Source organism: Vigna angularis, chromosome 3 (assembly GCF_016808095.1).
Source record: "Vigna angularis cultivar LongXiaoDou No.4 chromosome 3, ASM1680809v1, whole genome shotgun sequence".
NCBI lineage: Eukaryota > Viridiplantae > Streptophyta > Magnoliopsida > Fabales > Fabaceae > Vigna > Vigna angularis.
Genome location: NC_068972.1, coordinates 5,099,566 through 5,122,316, shown reverse-complemented (window position 1 = coordinate 5,122,316; position 22,751 = coordinate 5,099,566). Strand labels below are relative to the sequence as shown.

The 22,751-nt window shown below is 26.6% G+C and overlaps 2 protein-coding genes across 2 annotated transcripts; both read left to right on the top strand.

Annotated features, from left to right (window-relative positions):
• The first annotated feature begins 7,381 nt into the window (after positions 1–7,381).
• Positions 7,382–8,214, top strand: LOC108324766 (non-specific lipid transfer protein GPI-anchored 5). The gene is made up of 3 exons (XM_017557697.1): positions 7,382–7,703; positions 7,892–7,930; positions 8,030–8,214. The coding sequence occupies exons 1-3, from the start codon at positions 7,382–7,384 to the stop codon at positions 8,212–8,214; spliced, it is 546 nt and encodes a 181-aa protein (XP_017413186.1).
• Positions 8,215–10,636: 2,422 nt separating this feature from the next.
• On the top strand, positions 10,637–11,695 carry LOC108325672 (non-specific lipid transfer protein GPI-anchored 5). Its single transcript, XM_017558768.2, has 3 exons — positions 10,637–11,014; positions 11,213–11,251; positions 11,352–11,695. Exons 1-3 carry the CDS (start codon positions 10,693–10,695, stop codon positions 11,483–11,485), a joined length of 495 nt encoding a protein of 164 aa, XP_017414257.1. The 5' UTR covers positions 10,637–10,692; the 3' UTR covers positions 11,486–11,695.
• The last annotated feature ends 11,056 nt before the right edge of the window (positions 11,696–22,751 follow it).

Here is a 22,751-nt window from a genome sequence, read left to right as displayed (position 1 = left end):
CTTTAATTTATTAAAATTATATTACTACCAAAACATTAATATTATATAAATATTTACATAAAATTTATAATATGCAAATATAGTAATAATTATGTATATATTTCTTGTTATATGTGCAAATAAAATATACATTATTATAAACACGTATTATTATAAAACGTGTTTTATATTATATGCTAAATAAAAATAATAATATTATTATTATTATTTAAACATAAAAGCATGCATTAGCATTTAATGTATGCGTGCGAAATAAAGCTGCAGAGCATTCATCAGGTCATTAAATGACCTAAAAAAAAAATTATGAATTCTCCAGTACGTACAATTTATGAATTCTCTAGTACGTAGCAGAGGATTAATCCTCACTTTCTTTATAATATTGCAACGCAATACAATCAAGAAAAGAATAGTAATAATATATATTAAGATATATGTATGGAAAGCAATCAGTCTGCAGAGTGAAAAGACAATTCTGGATTAAAATCTGAATTAAAACCAGAAGCAGGAGCGTAACTTTCACTTCCAAACCTCCAGTGCACGTACGTATCCAACAGGTAAAGAAGAAAAATAAAAAATTGAAATATAGGTTTATGAAAGATACCCAAAATGAAACGCAATGCCAAATGCCGTTTCAATCATCTTCAACCTTTCAGCATCAAAATTTTCACGGAAAATTTCACCAAAAATTTCTTCTTTCTCCAGTTTCAAAACAATTAATAAAATTGAAAACACAATACGCAAAGGAGTGAACCAAACAAGGCAGAGGATAAACCAGGCTCTGATACCAAATGATAAAAATAGCAGAGTATGAAATTGATCTAAACACGTTATATTAACGTGACAGTAACGTATTCAGATAAAAAAAAACGGAAGCAAAAATGAAAGAATAATGTGCGTACCTCCTGCCATTGCAATTTTGTAAATCTAAACACCGACAGCTTTGTTTTCTAAACCTTAACTCACTCAAACTCGATGGTGTATTTTTTCTGAATAGAGGAGTAGGCTTAGTGATCAAAACTGAGAGTAACCCATTCCCTTATATAAAGTCTGGCCATCACAGGTTTCAAAATAAATGAGCTTTACGTTTAAAAATAATAACTGCTCCATAACCTCTATGCAGTTAAAAGGATAAAAAATAATGGCTTAATGGACCACTTTATGTTCCTTAAAAATAGGAACTGAAAATGCTATAATATTTATTTTATATTTAAAATAATGCTAACACTTTATCCGTGCAATGGGACTATTGTTTTTAAAATAAGATATATTTATTACATAAATTTAATTTCGTTTAATATAATTAAAAATAATATTTTTATTTTTTTTGTATGATTAAATAACAATATTTTATTATTTTTAACGTAGAAATGTATTTAAATTATTTATATTTATATTTCTTTTAAATTTTTTTTAACAGCTCAAATTACTAGAACCACTCTATTAATTTAAAGTATTTCAAAATTGATATTATACAAAACGCAACACTCCAAGTTATACGAGGATTCTCCATCATTCAAGTTACGTTATTTTCTTTTTTTTCTTTTTGTCCAATTCAAATGGGAGAATATGATGGAAATTCAAGTGTGAGTTTAAGTCTCACATTGGATAGAAATGAAAAAGTGGAACATTATATAAAAATTAAAAACCCATTAACCTATTGTTTTAAGGTTTTAAATAAAGAGTGATGTCATTCCTTTATATGATTAGGTTCATATGTTATTGGTGTTTGTGTCTCTCCGATTAACCTCCTCCTCGATAGACCCAACAGTGATATCAGAACTGAAGGAGGAGTATACCTATGTGGAAGGGACTCACCTTGAAGGAAAGATTGTTGAAAATACAAATGTGAGTCTAAGTCCCACATTTGATAAAAATGAAAAAGTATCAGCACTATATAAAGATAAAGATCCATTAATTGCCTTAGTAACTTTGCGTCGTCTAGTTTTTATTTAAAACATACAGTAGTTATTTTCAATATACATAAGTTGATATTTTCATTTTCCTGCTCTCCGTCGACTTCCTTCTCTTCAACCTTCTATACTCTTTTAAGAATTCATCTATATTCATCCACTTATTTCATTTTTCATAATTTCTTTCTTCTTTTAAAAAAGTCCTTGACTCCAAATTGTAAGATGGCAGACAAATCATTCTATCATTTTAGAAGTAAAATATTATTGGTATATAATTAAGTAAAATTTAGTGAATAAATATTTTTTATATAATAATTATAACTAATTATGTGTTGTTGTAGTAAATAAATTATATTAGTATAATTGAATTCAAACTTTATTATACGGTACCAAACAAAGTACCTAAAGAAGAAAATATCGTTTGTTTGATTATCAACAACATGTTGAATATTAGAAAATGTTTGTTTGAAAGATGTTTTGATTTACAATGTATAATTCAAGACAAACAATTTCTTTAAAAATTTTAAAATTTTCTGAATATGATTATAACATGTTCCTTGTTTGGACTAAATTATTGTATTATAGCACTAAAGTTGCATTTGAAAAAGAAGAAGCTGAAATATAAAATAAAACAACAATCAAAATTAACATAGAAAGATAAACTTGCATATATACTAAGCATAAAAGAAAGTTATGCCTGCATGAAGTTGTAACTTTTGGTAAAATAATTACAACCTTTTAATGTAGAACAAGAAGAGTGACCTTTTATGCAAATAAAAACATATCCGTTAATATCTTCAGCAATTAATGAACTTTTATGAAAAACTAAACCCAAATGAGCTTCCATGACTATTTGTTGGAGTGTTTCATCCTACACCTTCAAGATCTCATCCTACATTTCTTAAAATTACATTTTTAACCTTTTAACATTTCATCCTATATCTCCAATTTTTTTTAAATTTTCATCTCAACTTTAATAAATATTTTTTTCATTTTCTTTTCTTTCTTATTAAAAGCATTCTTTACCACTTTAATAGTAATTTAATTTAATTTAAAATTTAAATATTATTTATTATAATTTAATATTTTAATAATTATTAAAATATAATTTATATTATAATAATAGTTATATTAAAAATTTAAAAATAAAATAATAAAAAAAAAATAAAAATTAATAATAAATTTGATTTAATATATTCAAATATATTAAAATATTAAATTAAATTAAATAATTATTAAATTTTAATTAAAAACCAGAATTTTAAAACCTGTTTATCAGATATTAAAATCCACATGCTAACACTTTTGCTTTTTATTTAAAATTTAACAAATATTATATTTAAATAAAAATTATAATATTATTTATTATATTTTTATATTTTAATAATTATTAACATATGATTTATATTTTTATAATAATTTTATTAAAAGAATTAAAATAATAATGACTAAAATAAGAATAATAATAACGAAAATAAAAATAATATTTTAAAACATGTATTTAAATATATTAAAATATTAAACTAAATTTAATAATTATTAAAATTTTAAAAAAACAAAATTTTGAAAAGATATGTTAATCGGATTTCGGATATCCATATCCGATGAATAATTGTTTTTAAAACTTTATTTTTTATTTAAATTTTAATAATTATTTAATTCAATATTTTAATATAATTTAAATGTAATGAAAAATTTTATTTAATATAATTTTATTTGATTTTAAATAAATAACTGTTTTTAAAATTTTATCTTTTATTTAAATTTTAATAATTATTTAATTTATTTTAGTATTTTAATATAATTTAATACATTTAAATATATTAAATATTTTATTTAATATAATTTTATTTTTATTGTTATTATTTTTATTGTTATTATTTTATTTTAATTATTTTATTTTTATACTTTTAATATAACTAATATTATAATAAAAATTATATTTTAATAATTATTAAAATATAAAATATATTAAATAATATTTGAATTTTAAATTTAATTAATATTAAGGTGGTGTAAAATGTTTTTAATAAGAAAAAAAATAAAAAGATATTTTTTTAAAGTTAAAAATGAAATTTTTGAAAACGTTAAAAGTGCAAGATAAGGATGAAATGATAGAAGGTTAAAAATAGAATTTTTGAGGGTGATGAGATGTTGGAGGTGTAGGATGAAACACTAGTTACACAATTCTTCAATCAAGACAATAAAGAGTGATTCTCTATGCACCTCACCTCTTTCACCATCCACTTCCAATTTTACATGTTTATCCTTCATTTATTAAAAGTCAAAACACAATTAATGATTACTTAATGATATCCTAACCACTAACAATTTTTCTAACTTGATTATGATTTGTAATGGTGGTGATCTTTGGTAATAGTGTGGTGGACATAATAAATAATATATAAGAATTTAAAAAAAACAACAATTTCAAAACAAATTAACAATTTACAAACATAAAAATTCAAAATTTATAAAAAAATTACATTTTATTTAACATTTAAACCTAACATAAAAATTAACATTTTACAAATAAAATAAAATATTCTAACGTAATAGCCTTAAAGCGCAACTCATAATTATAATAAGTAATTGAATTTTTTCAAAGACAAACAAAATTGGGTAATGCAGTAACTGCTACCAGGAACTGAAATGAAACACCTCGTGCATCAAGTAGTAAATGTTAAGCCCGAACCTAAACCCACGATGCTAAACCCCGACCCCCAAAATTCTGCAAGCAGGCGCCACCACCGCCACAGAAATCTATTACTTAGTCGCCGACAACAATTCATTGTTGTTCCGATACCTATTAAGCAGATTTGCGGCCTCACACACTTCTTCCATCTCTATTGCGTAGTGATATCACTAATCCACACGTCTTTAACGCGAATGAGAAGGTTCACGCGTTTAACGTATGTAAGTGGAGGAACAACAAATCTCAAAACTATTCAAAATCATTGTTTTTTTTTTTCTGGAATCGTTCACACCATGAATTCTTTCAATGCAGTATCGGTGAAGGTTTGTCGCATATCCAAATGTTGTTAGCCTCAGCAGATTCAACTATGGATCATTTACATCCGCACTTACGTCGGCCATGCATCTCCAACCCAGCCGCAGATCGAACTACGGTTACCATTAACAGTAGATCTAACTGCGGCACCACTCTCATCCGTATTTTCAAGTGCGGCGGGTATTAACTGCGGACACTAGAAAAAAAAATTGACCTAGGTAAAATATTTGAGAAGGGGAGGAGGGAAGGAGAAAGCTTTGAATTTTATTAATAGATGGGTAACTTTTTTATAAAACAAAATATTCTCACAAGATATTGGAATTAAAAAACAATTGGGAGGCGCAGGGTAATGCTAACGAGGTGTAGAAAGAATTACTCGATAATAAAACACAGTTAACTTCAAATTGTCTTTGTAAAGGCTAGAAATCACTTGAAACTACTCAAAGACATGCTTAATCTATTGCACTTATTTGTGATAAATCTTTGGATCACATTATTCAATATAATGGTCTCCGAAAGAGAAGAAATTTAGTTTTGTTTATTTTTGTGTTTTTTTTCCATAAATAAGTCTTAGTCCGTGTTGTATTTTCATTTTCATAGTTTAAAATTTTAATTAGGAACATAAATGTATATTTTTTTTTGGTACAACTAAAATACTTTTATTTAAATTAATTATTTACTATTAACTTAATAAATAACTTTTTCATGTAATTTTATTAAAATGATAAAAATATTAAATATTCTCATTTTTTTTCACCAGTATATTCTTTTTAAAATAATAACTAGAAACAAGAACAAATTGGATCAATACGGATAGTGATTACTCATTGTTCAACCTAAAAAAAAAAGTTTATTCATTACACGTTCCATTATTCATTGCAAAATCATTTAAAAAATATTAATGAATATCTGTTATACTTGCAGATATTTTAAAAAAATTATAATTTTTAAAATAAAATTATTAAAAATATATAAAATATAATATAAATTAAAAAGTTATGTTTTAAATTAAATTAAAATTAATAAATATAAATTAATTTTAATTTTAATTAAATTTAACTTAATAAAAAATAAATGTTATTTTATTTTTAATTTATTTTTCTAGATAATGGATACATCTAAGTATTGAATAGTATGATATTTACCCCTATTTCATTTATAAATTAGTATTAAAATATTAACTATCAATAAATATCATAACTACTAACTATTCACGACTTATTTTATTGATAAATGGCAAAAATGTTTTTGTCATTAACAATGATAACATACAATTTTAGTTTGATATTAAAACTCAATCCTTATACTTTATTAAAAGAAAAAAAGTAAATATATACTTGAGAAATTCAAATAGAAAGTATGAAGACATAAAAAAAAACGGAAAGTTTTTTTATATTAATAATTGAGAATTCGTTTTCCTTTTATAAAAGACGTCCATTAAGTTGATATTCCATTCCATATGCTTCCAAAAAAGAAACACACACAAATTCCTTTTCCTATAAGCTAAATAGCGGTTGAAATATAAAAATGTAAGTTGTGTACAAATAAAAATAAAATGCATGTCATCGTTATAATATTAACTAAAATGTTCAAAATTTTAAGAAGTCAATCCTGGATAACAGAAGTAAGATTACCACTATTACAAAGTCTAGAAAACAATTTTCATAATTTATATCATACACATAAGTACTAAAAATAGACAAAATTAAAGACGTTGTCATAATCAATAATAAAGAATAACATATAAACATATAAATGTTAACATATATACGTTATTATTAATTGGAAAATTTCTTTATTAATACGTTTGCAAACTATTTTTTAAAATCTTGATTAAATAACAAGTTTCTGAAGGATATTTAGGCCCAACACAACATTTAAGGGCTTTGAACTACACTGTAAACAATTTTTTGTTTACGTATTTGTATTAAATATGACATTAGCATTAAATTATATATTTACATTTAATCTCAAATATCATTTTCATATAGATAGATTCAATCAATATGATACAGATGATGAATTTTTAATTCTTAATTTAATTAATTCTTTACTGATGGTATTTTAAAATTTAAATATACAATTAATATAAATTTATTTATTCCTTTTACATTATATATACAGTTTGATATTTTAATCTATTCAAGTAATCAATATTTCCATTCACGTTTCTCTAGTATAGTTGGTAAGACATGTTTTAAATATCTTTATTATTAGTTTTGGAATTATATCAAAAAAATTATTTTACAGTGTATTTTCATTAAATTAAATACCAAACATTAAATTTCCATATTTGAACCACAATAATACAGACCATTATGAAATAATATGTTTATTTCTTTGCCTCTTTCTTTCCCGTTCATCCCTATAAAAACCCTTCCCAAACAGTCATACCAAACACAAACATTTTTATTCTGAATTAAAAGGATTCGGCGACAATTGCATCAAACTAAGCATGACAATGGCACAAGGGAGGATGAAGATGGGTATGGTTTTGGTGATCATGAGCATGCTGTGTGCAGGTGCTGCTGCACTATCATCAACCTGCTCAAGTGTGTTGATGAGCCTGTCACCGTGCCTCAATTACATCGACGGCAACTCTTCCACCCCTTCTTCATCGTGCTGCCTTCAGTTTGCCAGTGTTGTGAGCTCACAGCCACGGTGCCTGTGTGAAGTTCTTAACGGAGGAGCAGCTTCATTGGGAGTCCCAATCAACCAAACCAAAGCTCTGACCTTGCCTACTGCTTGCAATGTCAGAACCCCACCCATCTCTCGGTGCAATGGTAAGTTTACACAGATTACTCAGAATGATCCTCCTTAATTATCAAACTAAATTACCATTCACATCTCGCTAGATTAAGTAAAACACAATCAAATCGTAATTTATAAGGTTATGACGTGCAATTCTAATCCTAATTTCTAGTTCATATATATTTGTTACGATTAATTTGCGACGTGTGATTTTCAACAGCTGCTTCGCCAGCGGAATCTCCGAATTCAAATGCACCAGGTACACGATGTTTATTCAAGTATAGTTTATGAAGGATATTTAGGGTCTAGTTGTTCACCTTAATCTTAATTAACCATTCAATTTGGAAATAAATTGCAGGAGCTGGATCCATAACCATGCCCCCAGGAAACATGCCCGCCGCAAAGGGGTCTCCCGCAAGCGTGCCCCCCTCAGATAATGATAATGGTTCTTCCGGTGCAAATTCCGTCAAGTTTTCTGTTCCTCTGCTGTTTCTGGTTCTGGCATCAACATGTGTTCCAACATTTGCGACACTGATTCGTTAATGCGTTGGCGTCTCCTTCAGAACGCTCTATATATTTTTTTATTTGTTGATGTCTATTGTGGTTTTGCTTATGTCATGGGTCTTACCACCGTAATTTATTCCTATTAAGGTCATTTATTACTGTCTTAAGCCTCAAAATAGTAAATAATGTGTTATCATTTAAAAGTTTATTAAAAATTTAAATAAAATAAGTTATAAATTCATAAAAGTAAAACCTCAAATGACTTAAATTTTTTTATGATTCAAAGTTAAATTATTATCACAGTGATTTTTTCCATGAAAAAGAAATTTAGAGTTTAAGATTCAAATAATCACTCGTTATAAAAAAATAATGACAAAATAAAGAAAATTTATTTTTGAACTAAAATATTTAAAAAACTACTTTCAAACCATACTCTAAAGCATAAATAATACACATTAACTCAACATAAATAAAAAGTTTACATCTTTAAAACAATTGATAAATTATCCATCCTTAAAAAAATTGATAAATTATCTTTATATTTATCTTAACGTCCTCTAAAATTAATAACATATAAAACTAAACCAGGATAACTCTAGTTATAAAAATAAATAAAACTTATTATTTTAAATCTATAAATAAAATCACCTTATCTTCTTTAATTTGAATATTAAAAAATTTTAACATAAAAAACCTAAGACTGTATTATTTATAGATTTCTTAAGTTTATTCTAAATCATATACATTAATTTCTTAAATTAAAAAATAACATAAAAAACATAATAAAATTCTAAAAAAAATTCAACATAAAAAAAATCTAAGACTGTTTTATTTATTCTTAAGTTTATCCTAAATCATATACATAAATTTCTTAAATTAAAAAATAACATAAAAAACATAACAAAATTCTAAAATTTATTATGTTTTCCCATCTTCCTACTATATAATTCATAAACTCAACCAAGAATTCATAAAGTATAAAAATCTACTTATTCATTCTCGTTTTACTTAGCTTACCTAAATTCTTTAATCCGTTAAAATACTAAACCTTTTCTGCTACCTGATTTTGTATTCTCACCTTCTCCAATAAATGTGGACTGTGCTTTTCTGCTATCTTCGTCGTCCACAACATGTTAGATTGATGTTATAAATTTATAGCAGTGATGTTTTGTTGGGATATAAAATTCTACTGAGATTTCGAAATGACAAACATAAAGTGTTACGATGCATTGATCCCTATATTTTGCTAAATTGCTGTATACTATAAAATCAAACATCTAAAGATATGTATAACAATTGCAGGAGCATTCAGTGTTTAAACTGATATGATATGGAAAAATAATAAATTTTAGGAAACTTTCTGTTTCTCATAAAATTGAATACTGAATTTATAAGTAATAAGTACTAATAACAATACCACTAAAAGTAATTAATAATTTTTAAAAAATTGTAAAAAATTATGAAATAAATATATATTTTTCAAACAAAGTTTTCAATTTTCAATAAAATCAAACACCTAAACATATCCATTATAATTGTAGACAATGAAACAAAATGGTGAAATGATTAAATACAATAAACTATCACTAATAAGTATTTTATTTAAAAATATATTTTTTATTTTTAAAATTATAATTCAAGTACGAAGTTTTACTGTAACTTAATTTGTTAAAATTAAAATAAAATAAATTTAGTTTAACTTTTTTCACAATAATTGACTGTATGCAATTAACTTCAATTCATTGTTATTTTTGTTTGATTTCCAAGAATCATTTTATGGTCAGAAATAAATAAATTAAAATTTCCACAAAAAGAAACGCATACGATTAATATTTTTTTTATTCAATAAAATCATCTCCAGAAAAGTTGTACATTTAAAAAGAAAATAAAAAGAAATATTCTAGATTGTATGACACAGTAAAACTTTGTTATTATATCTAATCTCAATAATAGGTTTAACTTTCCTGACCGTAATTGCAAGAGAAGAGAATGCCAAATTCAATTTCTCTGAAACTGCTCGGTTACGTCTAAAATGCGAAATAACATCGTTTCTTGACGCTGTTCTCATCCCACAAATTTCTTCTGTTCATATTATTCATTTCAGTAAGCCAAGTTATGTGATCGAAATTTCAAAAGATTGAAACAGAGACGTAGTTCGTTTCAAAGGTTTTATGCTCAATTAGTCAAACTTAACTGACACGCCCACAAGACCACAACATAGTTCACCGTCCTCAACGGTATAACTGTCTCATAGATTTTTCCAAATTTTCCTAATTCATAAAGACCAAACATTAAATTTCCGTGTTTGAACTGCATATAATACAGAGGTGCCACGAAACACCATTTGATTTCAGAGTTAGTAGTTCGTTCACCCACATAACCAGCCCTTTTTTTTGTCTCTTTCTTTCCCTTTCATCCCTATAAAAACCCTCATTCCCAAACCGTCATACCAAACACAAACAACTTTATTCAGAGTTCAAAGGATTCCACAGCTATTGCATCAAACTAAGCATTCCAATGGCACAAGAGAGGACGAAGATGGGTATGGTTTTGGTGATCATGAGCATACTGTGTGCAGGTGCTGCGGCACAATCATCAAGTTGCTCAAGTGCGCTGGTGAGCCTGTCACCGTGTCTCAACTACATCGCCGGCAACTCCTCCACCCCTTCTTCAGGGTGCTGCTCTCAGCTTGCCAGTATTGTGAGCTCACAGCCACAGTGCCTGTGTGAGGTTCTTAACGGAGGAGCATCTTCATTGGGAATCACAATCAACCAAACCCAAGCTCTGGCCATGCCTACTGCTTGCAATGTCCAGACCCCACCCATCACTCAATGTAAAGGTAAGATAAAAAAGTTTACACAGATTACTCAGAATGATCCTCCTTAATAATGAAACTAAATTACCATTCACACCTCACTAGATTAAGTAAAACTACAATCAAATCATAATTTATAAGGTCATAACGTGCAATTCTAATCCTAATTTCTAGTTCATATATATTTGTTATGATTAATTTGCGACATGTGACTTTCAACAGCTGCTTCGCCAGCGGAATCTCCGAATTCGAATCCATCAGGTACATGATGTTTATTCAACTATAGTTTATGAAGGATATTTTGGGCCTAAGTTGTTCACCTTAAATTTAATTAACCATTCAATTTGGCAATAAATTGCAGGAACTGGATCCACAAACGTGCCCACCACAGATAATGGTTCGTCCGGTGCAAACTCCGTCAAGTTTTCTGCTCCTCTGCTGTTTCTGGTTCTGGCATCAACATGTGCTCCAACATTTGCGACACTGATTCGTTAATGCGTTGGCGTCTCCTTCAGAATGCTCTATATTTTTTATATTTGTTGTTGACTATTGTCGTTTTGGATATCTAATGGGGATTTAGGACTGCTATTCATTCTCGTTTTACTTAGTTTACCTGTATATTCTTTTATCCATACAAATACTTTTTGGTTACCTAATTTTTGTATTCTCACCTTCACCAATAAATCTGGACTGTGTTTTGTTTCCCATTATGAGTTTGCGATCTTATTTTAACATATTTAGCGTAAATTATGTTGTCAGGGAAAATTATATTTTAACAACATCAAATATCGTGATGTCAGGTTGATATAAAATTTGTAGCAGCGATGTTTTGTTGTGATATAAAATTCTACTAAGATTTCGAACTGACATACATAAAGTGTTACGATTGATCCCTATATATTTTGCTAACGTGCTGTATATTGTATCTTTTTAATGCATTATAAGCGAATTTTAATTGTAAACACAAATATGAATTAAATTGAAACTGGTTTTAGTAACATCTGCAATAAAAATTTAAATTTTCGAACGGGTCAAATCAAATTTTCTTGGTAATTTCTTTCGGCATGAGAAAAAATAGAAAGTCATGGCGTGAATAAACATGTTATTATTTCACAGCTAATTGAGATTTTTTTTCTAATTTTGACGTAGTCAATTGGTTTAGTAGGGGGACTTTTCTTGTTATTGTGATATTAATTAAAGAATAGAGTTTTGCACATCTTAACATTATTTTAACACTTAAAAGTGTCAATCTCTTATATGATTGGATTCTTATTTTATTGTCTTTCCAGTAAACATCCTCCTTGATAGATCCAAGAGTGATATTAGAACTTTAGGGAGAGTGTACCAATGATGTCAATCCCTTGTATGGTTGAGCTCATATCTCATAAAGGTTTGTGTTGTTGCAATTGGACTTGTAGTTTAACATCTAGTTGGGTGGGATCTGAAACGACGCCAGCTTCGGTGAATTCAGACGAGTCTAATGGTCCTTATATCGAGTCCCTTTAAGATGAACGATGATACGAAAGACTGGTTGGAAATGTTTCTGCTGGAGGAGAGATGTACCAATGTGGAAGGGACTCACCCTTGAGAAGAGTTTTGTTGGGAATCCAAGTTGCATATTGAATAGAAATGAGAAACTAGGACACTGTATAAAGATGAAAGACTCATTAACTTGTTGCCTTAAAGTTTTGGGTAGAGAGTAGTGTTAATTTTTTGAATAGTTGGACTTATACTCATTAGTATTTATGTATGTGAAAAGAATAAATTATGTGACGTGGGAAAAGAATAAAATTGCCAGACATACAAACTGTAAAATAAATAGTTATAATTAGAAGTATTCATGTTTCGTTGATTTACATTATACACTTTCTTGTGCTGATCCAACATATTATTGGACTTAAATTTTAGTTTTCATATTTTGCAAAGCATAGGTAAACAGCTACAGTCATACAGACCCAATTGGTTGTGACAAACTTAACGGTATTTCTTTTTTTCTTCTTGTACTTTCATAATTTCTAACTGTATCCTCATAAGTTTTAAAATGACTATTTTATCCTTCCTAAAGGTGACTTTGGATCTGTTCTGAAAATTTTCTAGAAGAAGCTTTTTGAAATGGAATTTTGAGAACAGAACTTTCAAAACATGTATAAAATGAATCTCGAAACTTGAAACTAAATTATGGAATACCTTCTAAAATGATTTTTTTGAAACGAACTTTCTGTAACTCAAATGACTTCCAAGAACAAGTTTTCCACAACAAATTTTTCTAAATAAGATTTTGGAACAAATACAATATTTTTTGGAATAAGCTTTTAAGGATAAGTTTTTCTTCTTCCTTCTCTCAAAGAGTACAATAGTGATCGAGAATGAACATGTAGTCGGATGTAGCACTGGTGATGGTAATGGTGACAAGGGTAAATATTTCAGTCATTTTGTTATTAGAAAAGGATGATGTGGTAATTATGGGAATGGAGGAAGAAAAAACTCCTAATGAATCTATCATGACATAGCTTGTGCTTCAATTCAAGGTTATAAAAAAACATAAGCACATAAAAATAATTACTATTAACATAATCACATAAAGTTAGTGATGAAATGACAAAGAGTAAACGACTAGTTATTATTAATCCAAACAATGTACAACAAAGGAAACATAGAATTGAACTGTGACTCAGAAAATGATACCTCCGAAATTGCTTTTTTCTTTTCTTTTCTTTCAAAACGTTGGTCCTACTTCATTTCTTTTGTCTTTCAACTTCTTCACGTATTGTTTTCGCAATTCAATATATGAATCGACCAAAGATATAAAATATAGTGCAAATTATTTGAATGACCCACATATCTACATGAGATTTGAGAGCTACATAATTTGAAAGTTCTTAGACATTTTCAAACAAATTATGTTTGATGTTATTGATACAGTAAATACCTTAATTTTTATATTAATTATATATGAATAGACTATGTAATGTGAATTATTAGATTTGTCTAATTAATGTATTGATAAACTTTTTCAATACGTCTTCTTATACTCATTTTTTTCTTATACTCATTTTATCAATAGACACATTCATTTAATGTGTTAAACTTGTCTAATTAGTATATGGACAAACTTATGTAATGTATATTATAAGACTTGTCTAATTATAGAATAAATAAAGTTGTCCAATGTATATTAATATGTTCATCTAATATGTGTATGAACATATTCGTTTAAAGTATATTATTAGATTTGTATAATCAATGTATAGACAGACTCGTCTAATGTGTGCCACCAAACCCATCTGATCAGTGTATGAACATATTTTTTTAATATATATTTTTATACTCATCTAATCAATATACCTTTTTATTTAATTTCAATTGAATTTGCTATAATAACTCCATATTTTTAATTATGTGATTTAAATTAGACCATTTTTACCCTTTTTTAAACCAACTTTGTCCATAAAAATCTACTTGCTTGATTTAACTAAATTAATTCAAAAAATAGCTTGTGATTTTTAGTCTCCACAGTCGATTATGAAAAACAGATTGTAGATGTTAGGAAAAATTAACTTGTCTTCGGTAAAAAAAAATCCCTACTCACTTGTTTTGAAAATCACGTAACTATAAAGATTGCGTATAAAATAAACACTTGAATGCATGCATACAGAAAATTAGTTTATTTTTATTTTTATTTTTTATAATTATTAATTTTAGTTTTTATAAAATGAAAGAAATGTTATTTTAATGTCTCAAAGTATAATTTTAATCAATCACGTGTATAAATTCTTTAGTGGAAAAAGTATTTTGCTCAGTATAAAAGGTCTTCGAAGTATTAATGTTTTAAATGACTATTGGTATCATTCAAACGTACTTAGTTTTTATGTGTTATTTAAGTTTGTGTTTATTTTTTTCATGGTATTATATTATGAGTTTAATGTGTATTGTTTACTTTTATTTTACTTTATATGTATTTGATAACTTTAGCTTATTAAACACTTCTTTTGAAAATTTCTTCTTTTAAAAATTTCATATAAGTTAGAGATAAAATAAATAAATATTAATATATAAATGAAATAAATCTTATTCTATAAGTTTATTTTGTAAAATTACATTTAAAATTTATTTTTAAGAATTTATTTTCATATGATAAAGAAGGAATAATCGAGAGAGAGAAAACATTCATATAGTGTAATATTTTCCTTTGATAAAAGAAAAACATGAAAATGTGTTGTATTACATCTTAAAATATTGAAAATACTGAGAGAAGAGATAACGAAAGAAAGTAGTTATCATTGTGGTGGTTGATGGGTTTTGTCCTTAATATTTATATACTTTTTTAATTTTAATAAATTTCATTCCTTAAAAATTTATATATCTGTTTACAAATTTTGACATTTACAAAATATTTATTAAAGATTTGTCAGTTAACATTTTTATTATTATTATTATGTAAAGTTTTTTTTTCACTAGAAAGAGTTAATTTAATTATAAAATTACTAATGTAACGTAAAATAAATTAAGATTAGACAAGTTGTATCATGATGAACACCTCACAATGAAAGAGGTAATTTTGTAGTTCTTGGTATATGAATATACGATATTAGGTATTTCATTTTTTTCAATTGAGATTAAACATAAACATGTACTCAATAGATAACTGTCTATAATTGATAAGGGATGTATGAATTCTCGAGAAGAGAGAAGCTGTAGTAATTTCCTGTATCCCACGAGTGAAGAGAAAGTTGAATCTACATTGAATCTCACTTGAATCGCCCCATCTATTCTCCTAAGGATAGGTTTGGTTTGCTACAACTAAAAAGAAATTATATCAACTTTTGGACGATTTATTTAGAAAAGTTAAAGTCGTCATCGTTAAAAACGACTTTCATTAAGGTTAATTATATTTTTATGGGCCAAAAATAAAATTGTATATGTTGATATGAATTTAGTTATGTTGTGAAGTATACTGAAGTGGTAAAATAGTATATCGACTTGTTTGTTTATAGAATTTGTTAAATTTGTATGAAATTAGAGAATTTTTTCTCTGCTAAATACTCATAACTTTATAAAAACATAATTAACTTAATCAAAATGTTTCAAGCTGTTATACAAAAATTATAACATTTTACTAATTTCATAATCAAATTTTCCTATACTAATAGAAAAAAACAATATGTAGAGATGAAGAACATATCCAAGACTTTCTAGTATAAACCAAGCAAGGACAATAAGGTGGTGTCTACTCATAGTCATCAAATTACGTATGCTTAACAAGACAATCTATATAGATATCATTTTTCTCTTCAACATCGTAAAAAAAACAAAGACACAAGTGGGCTCAGTTTAATTCTGACGTGGATTCAAACACCTAAATCAATGTGGGACATCCTACCCTTTGCTTTCCCATCAATAATGCACATAGAAGGGAAGGCTGTGAAAATCACATGGACTGATTTTTAATAGTAAAATTGGTTACAAATATGAAAGTAGATAAAATCAACATTAAAAAAAATCACACCTTTTTACTCTAGATTTTTTCTCTTTTTAAAAAAAATTGAATTTAACCAAATTCACCCCACGGTATATTTGTATTGATTATTATATCCCCTAATAAAATTTCAGTATCTTGACTCATATCATTACGTTTATGCTGTGATAAGACGTTACTAGTTGACTACAAGCAGTGAATAGTGTAAAACTTTTTAGATTGCAAAGTAACTTGTATTGTGTACATTCTTTCCACTAAAATGATACAATTTTTGTATCAATTTTCTAACGTGTGTTTCTATAAATAGATAGATTTGATATGTGTAACAATGAGGGGATCTATATAAGTGGATCCGGAGGTAAATGTTAAAAAACCCATAATAAAATATTCGTGGACTGATAACAATTAAAAGAGAGTGAATTGGTTACTTAATAAAAGTTGTGTTTTTTAAAAAATTTCCTTTTTATAAATTAATTTTATAAATATAATCGATTTTGTATAAATTACAACAACAAAGATAAAGAATATAGGAAAAAAAAGAATTTGAAAAAGTGATTTTATATTAGTTTAGATTAAAATATCTTATTTCCAATAATTAATCCCTTTAAACACTAAAAGTAACCAATAACTTACGATCACATGTAATAAAATTAAGGTTAGAAAATACATTTTTGGCACACAAAAAATGCATAACATCTTATTCCGCACATAAATGATGAATATTTTTTTCTAATAACATCAACCGTTAATCACAATTACACTTAGTGAAAGTTCACTCGGTGTAAGCATTCTAGATTTTTCAAAATTCATTTTCATAAACATATAGAGTTTCTCTAGTACACAACTTTTAAACTTATGAGTGAAAAATTCTACTTTAAAAGTGTTTAGAGGTAAACTATTTATAGATCAAAGTTTGAAAATAGGTTAAAAAGTGAATAGGTTTTTGCAACTTTCATTAATAACCAATTATAACAAATAATAATCAATTATTTTATAAACTAGGTTGTTAGACTCATTTGGGGTTAGACCCTTAGAATGTCTGATGAGTGGACTCATATGAGTACCTAAATGCGTCTAGTGATATAAGACTTTAATAATTAGATTATTTGATTTTCAATGTATTTCTTAAACTAATTCTTTCTTTTAAGCTTTTAACATTTTTTTTCATATATTATCATATTCATAATTTTTTTAATTAACATCTTCTTCTTTTGTCAAAGTAAAGTTATGGTTATTTAAAAAAAAAACTTAGAGATAAAAATGAGTGAATTTAAAATTGAAGTTTACGTATGATAGATAAAAAATGTTATAATAAACATAAAATAAAGATTACAAAATTATCCTTCATTTAAAAATAATATGAACATTATTTATGTGAGTTAAAAATTGATTTTTAAAAATAAACACTTGTTTGTAGTGTGATTGGTCACACTCATTCAAGAATTTGCACTGCATACCAGGAATCTCACATAAAAATAACCTTAAAAAGTAACACGTGAAAATATCATAAGGTGAATATGGTAATATGATGACAAGTGCTAAGAAAAAAATAATAAAAATTCATTACATGAGACGATATAAGACTTAGAAATTTTCTTGTTTAAAATATTGTGAATTTGAATAATTTACCGTTGTTAATTCATATATGTGGGACAAACTTTATTTTGGTAACATAATTAAATAAGATAGAATTAAATTAAAGTTTTATTTTAATAAAATATTATTTTAATAATTATTTTGCACAGCTTGTTATTGAGTAATACATATGTAAGACTCATGAAAAATATTTATAATAGTAAATTTTAGCATTTTATTAGTAATAATAATTTTAATGGATAGAAAAAAATGTAAATTTTGGATATAAAATTATAGTAATTCTAGAAGGAGAGCTTCAAAATTTTGATAACTTATTTAGAATATTTTTTTTAGAAAATTGAATAGTAAAAAGTGGATAGTGAATAGTAAAAAGTGAATAGTGAATAGTAAAAAAAAATTAAGAATTTCTTAGCATGGAAGAAATTAGGATTCCTTAGCATGGATGGAATTAGGTTCAAATTTAATCAAGTGGCTAATTAAAATATTATTTTTAAATAATATTAAAATAATAAATAATATTAAAATAGTTAATGAATAGTAAATTTTTTTACCTATAAATAGCCATGGGAGGGAAGGGTATTCTACACCAAGAAAAGAGGAATCAAGTGAGAGCTTGAGAAATATAGAAGATAGAGTTAAGGAGAAATTTTTAGTTGCAAGAAGAGTAGAGGTTCTGAAGAGTTTTTGGGGAAACAAATTCGGAGCAAGAGATTAAGTCTGGAATAGAGGTAGGGGAGCTAACTTTTCTAAGCTTTTATATTATGATTTAGTACTGTTTTATTACTATTCATGTCTTGAAATTATGTGTGAATATTGCTAATGCTTACTGTATGTTTATCTATATTGAAATTCGGTGTTAATATTATATGCTGTTGTTTTGAATCTGTAAATAAGAAATTTGTTAAAAACTACTTGAGGAACACTTTGGCTAAGGAAAGACTTGGTGCTTAAGTTGTCCATTGTGACGCACCTCTCTTTCTTGGAAGTCTACTCGACAGGTTTTTAACTTAAATCCTATTGAACAGATTATGTACTGTTAATTTATTTTGTGATATATTCAGTTTGTATAATTTCTAAAATGATTGGATTTTATTGCATTTGAATTATGCATCTGAACATGGTTGTGAACTATAATGATGTGATTTATGTGGAAAGTATGTGAATGCATGAGATATGTTGGATTCACTGTGATAATATGATAGTATCTATTATTCATGTCTTGGGTTAAGTTTCAAAGTGATAGTATGGTTCATATACGTAATTCCATGATCCTCAAGGAGAGGATACATGGTGGTGATTTGGGGGTGTATAGAATGATTGCATGGTAGCTCAGTTTTGGGGGTCATCCTGAAACTCCAATGGTCTTTCTTCTCATGTAGAGAGGATTGAACCATGTGGTGAGGAGTAGCAGGAGGTCCTAGTCTTGGGTGCTTCCATATGATCCAAGGTGAGTGATAACGGATTAACCTCGTGACTGTGGTCGGGCGGTAGTGCCCAAGTTTCATAAGGCGGTAGTGTCGGGCGGTAGTGCCCAAGTTTCAAAAAGCCACCACGAGTGCAAGACCCGCCATAGCTCGGTAATCATTCTAGTCCGGACGAGTCGGGGTATAAAGTAACAAGTCTTGTGATGTCATTTTATCATGTGTATCAAAGTAATAGATGAGTATGTATGATGTGATTGTTGTATGATGGTATGAGTATGTCTGACATAATTATTATATGAGGTTTGCATGCATGTTTTATAAATGATTGGTTGCATGTTAGCTTACCCTACTTGTTTGTGTTTGGGTATGTGCGATGATTGTATAATTCGTTATACGGGAGCAGATGGCAAGGAGGATACGTTGGAAACAGTACTTGATGGGGAAGACAATGCTGCAGCTTAGATTCGCTAGCTTTTATTAGTTAGCTTTGATGAACTTTTGTACGTTTAAAGCTTTAAATTCTATGTAATTTCTAGGGAGAAACCCTAATACTCTAAGTTTTCAATTCCATGCTATTCTGAGGATGATTGTAATCCTTAAATTACTCTTGACTGCTTTCCTATATTAATAAATGATGACGTCTTTATTATATATGCTTTTAATATATATTTTGGGACGTTACAACATAACTAAATTATAACATTCTGGAAAAAAATATATCAAGGAATTAAGATTATGAGTATCATTTATATTATCAAGCTTGTTTATATTAGTATATGTGAGGAGAAATTGTGGTTCATGACTCTCTTTGAATAGTTAAACTATGATGCTACAATAATTTTATATGTCTTGAAGATTGAGAATTTGGCTAAATTATTTGGAAGTCTTGAAACATATTAATTTTAGATCTTCTCGTATTTTTTTAGATGAGAAAATAAATATGTTAATATTTTTTTCTTAAGATTAAAAACTAGAAATTCTTTAGATGAAGATATATATTCCTTTCTATACTTTTGTTCTTTTTTTTAATAAAAGTTATGGTATTCTGTTATATCATTTTTTTAATGACTATAGTTTGAGCTTGACATTTTTCTTCTTCTTCAGAATGTGTTCTATAGATGTAAATTTTGTTACATAATGTACCATACTTCTCACAAAATGCATCAAAAATTCTCAGGGGACTTTGTTCGTTGTTTTCTTAAACTCTGATAATTAGAATTATTAAAATCACTAATATAAAATCTTAATTAAGTATCACGTGGAATCTTAACAAAGCAAATACAAAACAAAACAAATGTAAGTTTTAACAACAAAATATAAGTTTTAGCTGTCAAAAAGCAACTGCAAGATGTGATCTTTTAAACGATTTGGTATAATTTTATTAAGCTCTCAGGAGACATAGTTTGGACGCTAGTATTACCTAACACAAATGTGCTGCCAAGACTATTCAACTTAAAGCATTATTAAATAACTGAAACTTAGGTATAGCATTTCAAAAGTAATTTTAGCATGATTTTTAATTAAACTCAATTTAAAAACAACTAAACATATAAAATATTACTCTCTAATTTTATCACTATCCTTACTAAATTGTACAAACCAAAAAACAAGTTGAAGTCATAATTACTACCTAAAACCATGATAGGCTAGTATTTCAATCTAAGACAATATAATAGAGTTCCACGATGGTTTAAATCAATAAACTTTGATCAGTCACTATAGTTAACTGTTAAATAAATATAATCAAAAGCGGACAGCAACACAAGAAAAAAAAATTGCACCAAAATATCAGAATCTTAATAACTTTCAAAATAATAGAGTATATTATAATATTAATTATTATAACAAATAATGTTTAACAACTCCTTATAATAGATCTGCATTCACATGTGTAATCATGATCAATTCAATGACTACAAGTAACAAAATCGTCTCACAATATATATATATATATATATATATATATATATATATATATATATATATATATATATATATATATATATATATATATATATATATATATATATAATATTTAACATGTTTAACCTTATTCTAATTTATTGTACAATTTCCATTTAGTTATTAAAGGTCACAAATTTTAATAGTGAACGAACAAATTAAGATTGGGTTCATTTAAGGAGACTAATTTAACTCAACATATAAAGAAAGTAAAATTATAAGATGTATTGAAACTATAAAATAAAACATTTTAATAATTGTGCCTCACAATTTATTATAATTTCACGTATATAATATTAATCTATTATACTTAATAATTAAACATAGGCTTTGATTGTAAAGTTGTGCCTGACAATTTATTTTCAAACATGTTTAATAACACTATTGACAAAATGTCTTTGAAAAATAAATGTGAGAAATAAAGAAAAAATATTAATTGAAGAAAAATAAAATAAATAGATGAATTAAAAAAAACTAAAATATAATAAAAATAACACTTTAAATAATTCAATAACTAAATAAAGAGAACTTGTCTAGAAGAGTTTCATAGCACTACAATTCAAAATTACACTTTGTAATTGTTACATTGGGAGTTGAAGATCCCCGCATTCTTAAACCTAATATAAACTCTCAGTAACTTTATAAATAAATGCACGAAATTAATTTATCATAAACTTAATTATGTTTGTATAATTTAATTTTAATTATTATATTTTATAAAAACTTTCAATCTTCATTTAGATTTCAATGTTTTACCACTTACACGAATGCCTTATTTATTAAAATATCCAACTATAAATTTTATAATCTTATCATGTCATCCGTCATTGCTTGAAGTCTTCTTACTAAGAATTTTAATTTAAGATACAAGACCTTCCCATGAAAGTGTTTTATACAAATATATAATCTCTATCTTATAACAACTCACATGGAGATGTCATGCAAGAAGGTGGTAGACAAAACTAGAATATATATATATATATATATATATATAACATAGGGTAGCTGGCTAGATTGCCTAACATAGGTAGAGAAAGATAGGGTAGCATTATATGGCAGAATCAATCAAACAACCCACCAGTGAGACAGTGACTTACATTTTGAGTTTCATATATACAAAATTTTTATAGACATCATTTGGTCTTGTATTCCTTCATAATTCACTCTTAAAAAATATTTTTTTTAATTCTGTTTAAATATGTAAGGTGTGACAACCTTCGTAAGGTGGTTTTATGAGATGTTATGGTAAGTTTTGTTTACATTAAAAAACATTTATAAGATCTATATTTTTTGGAGATTAGAA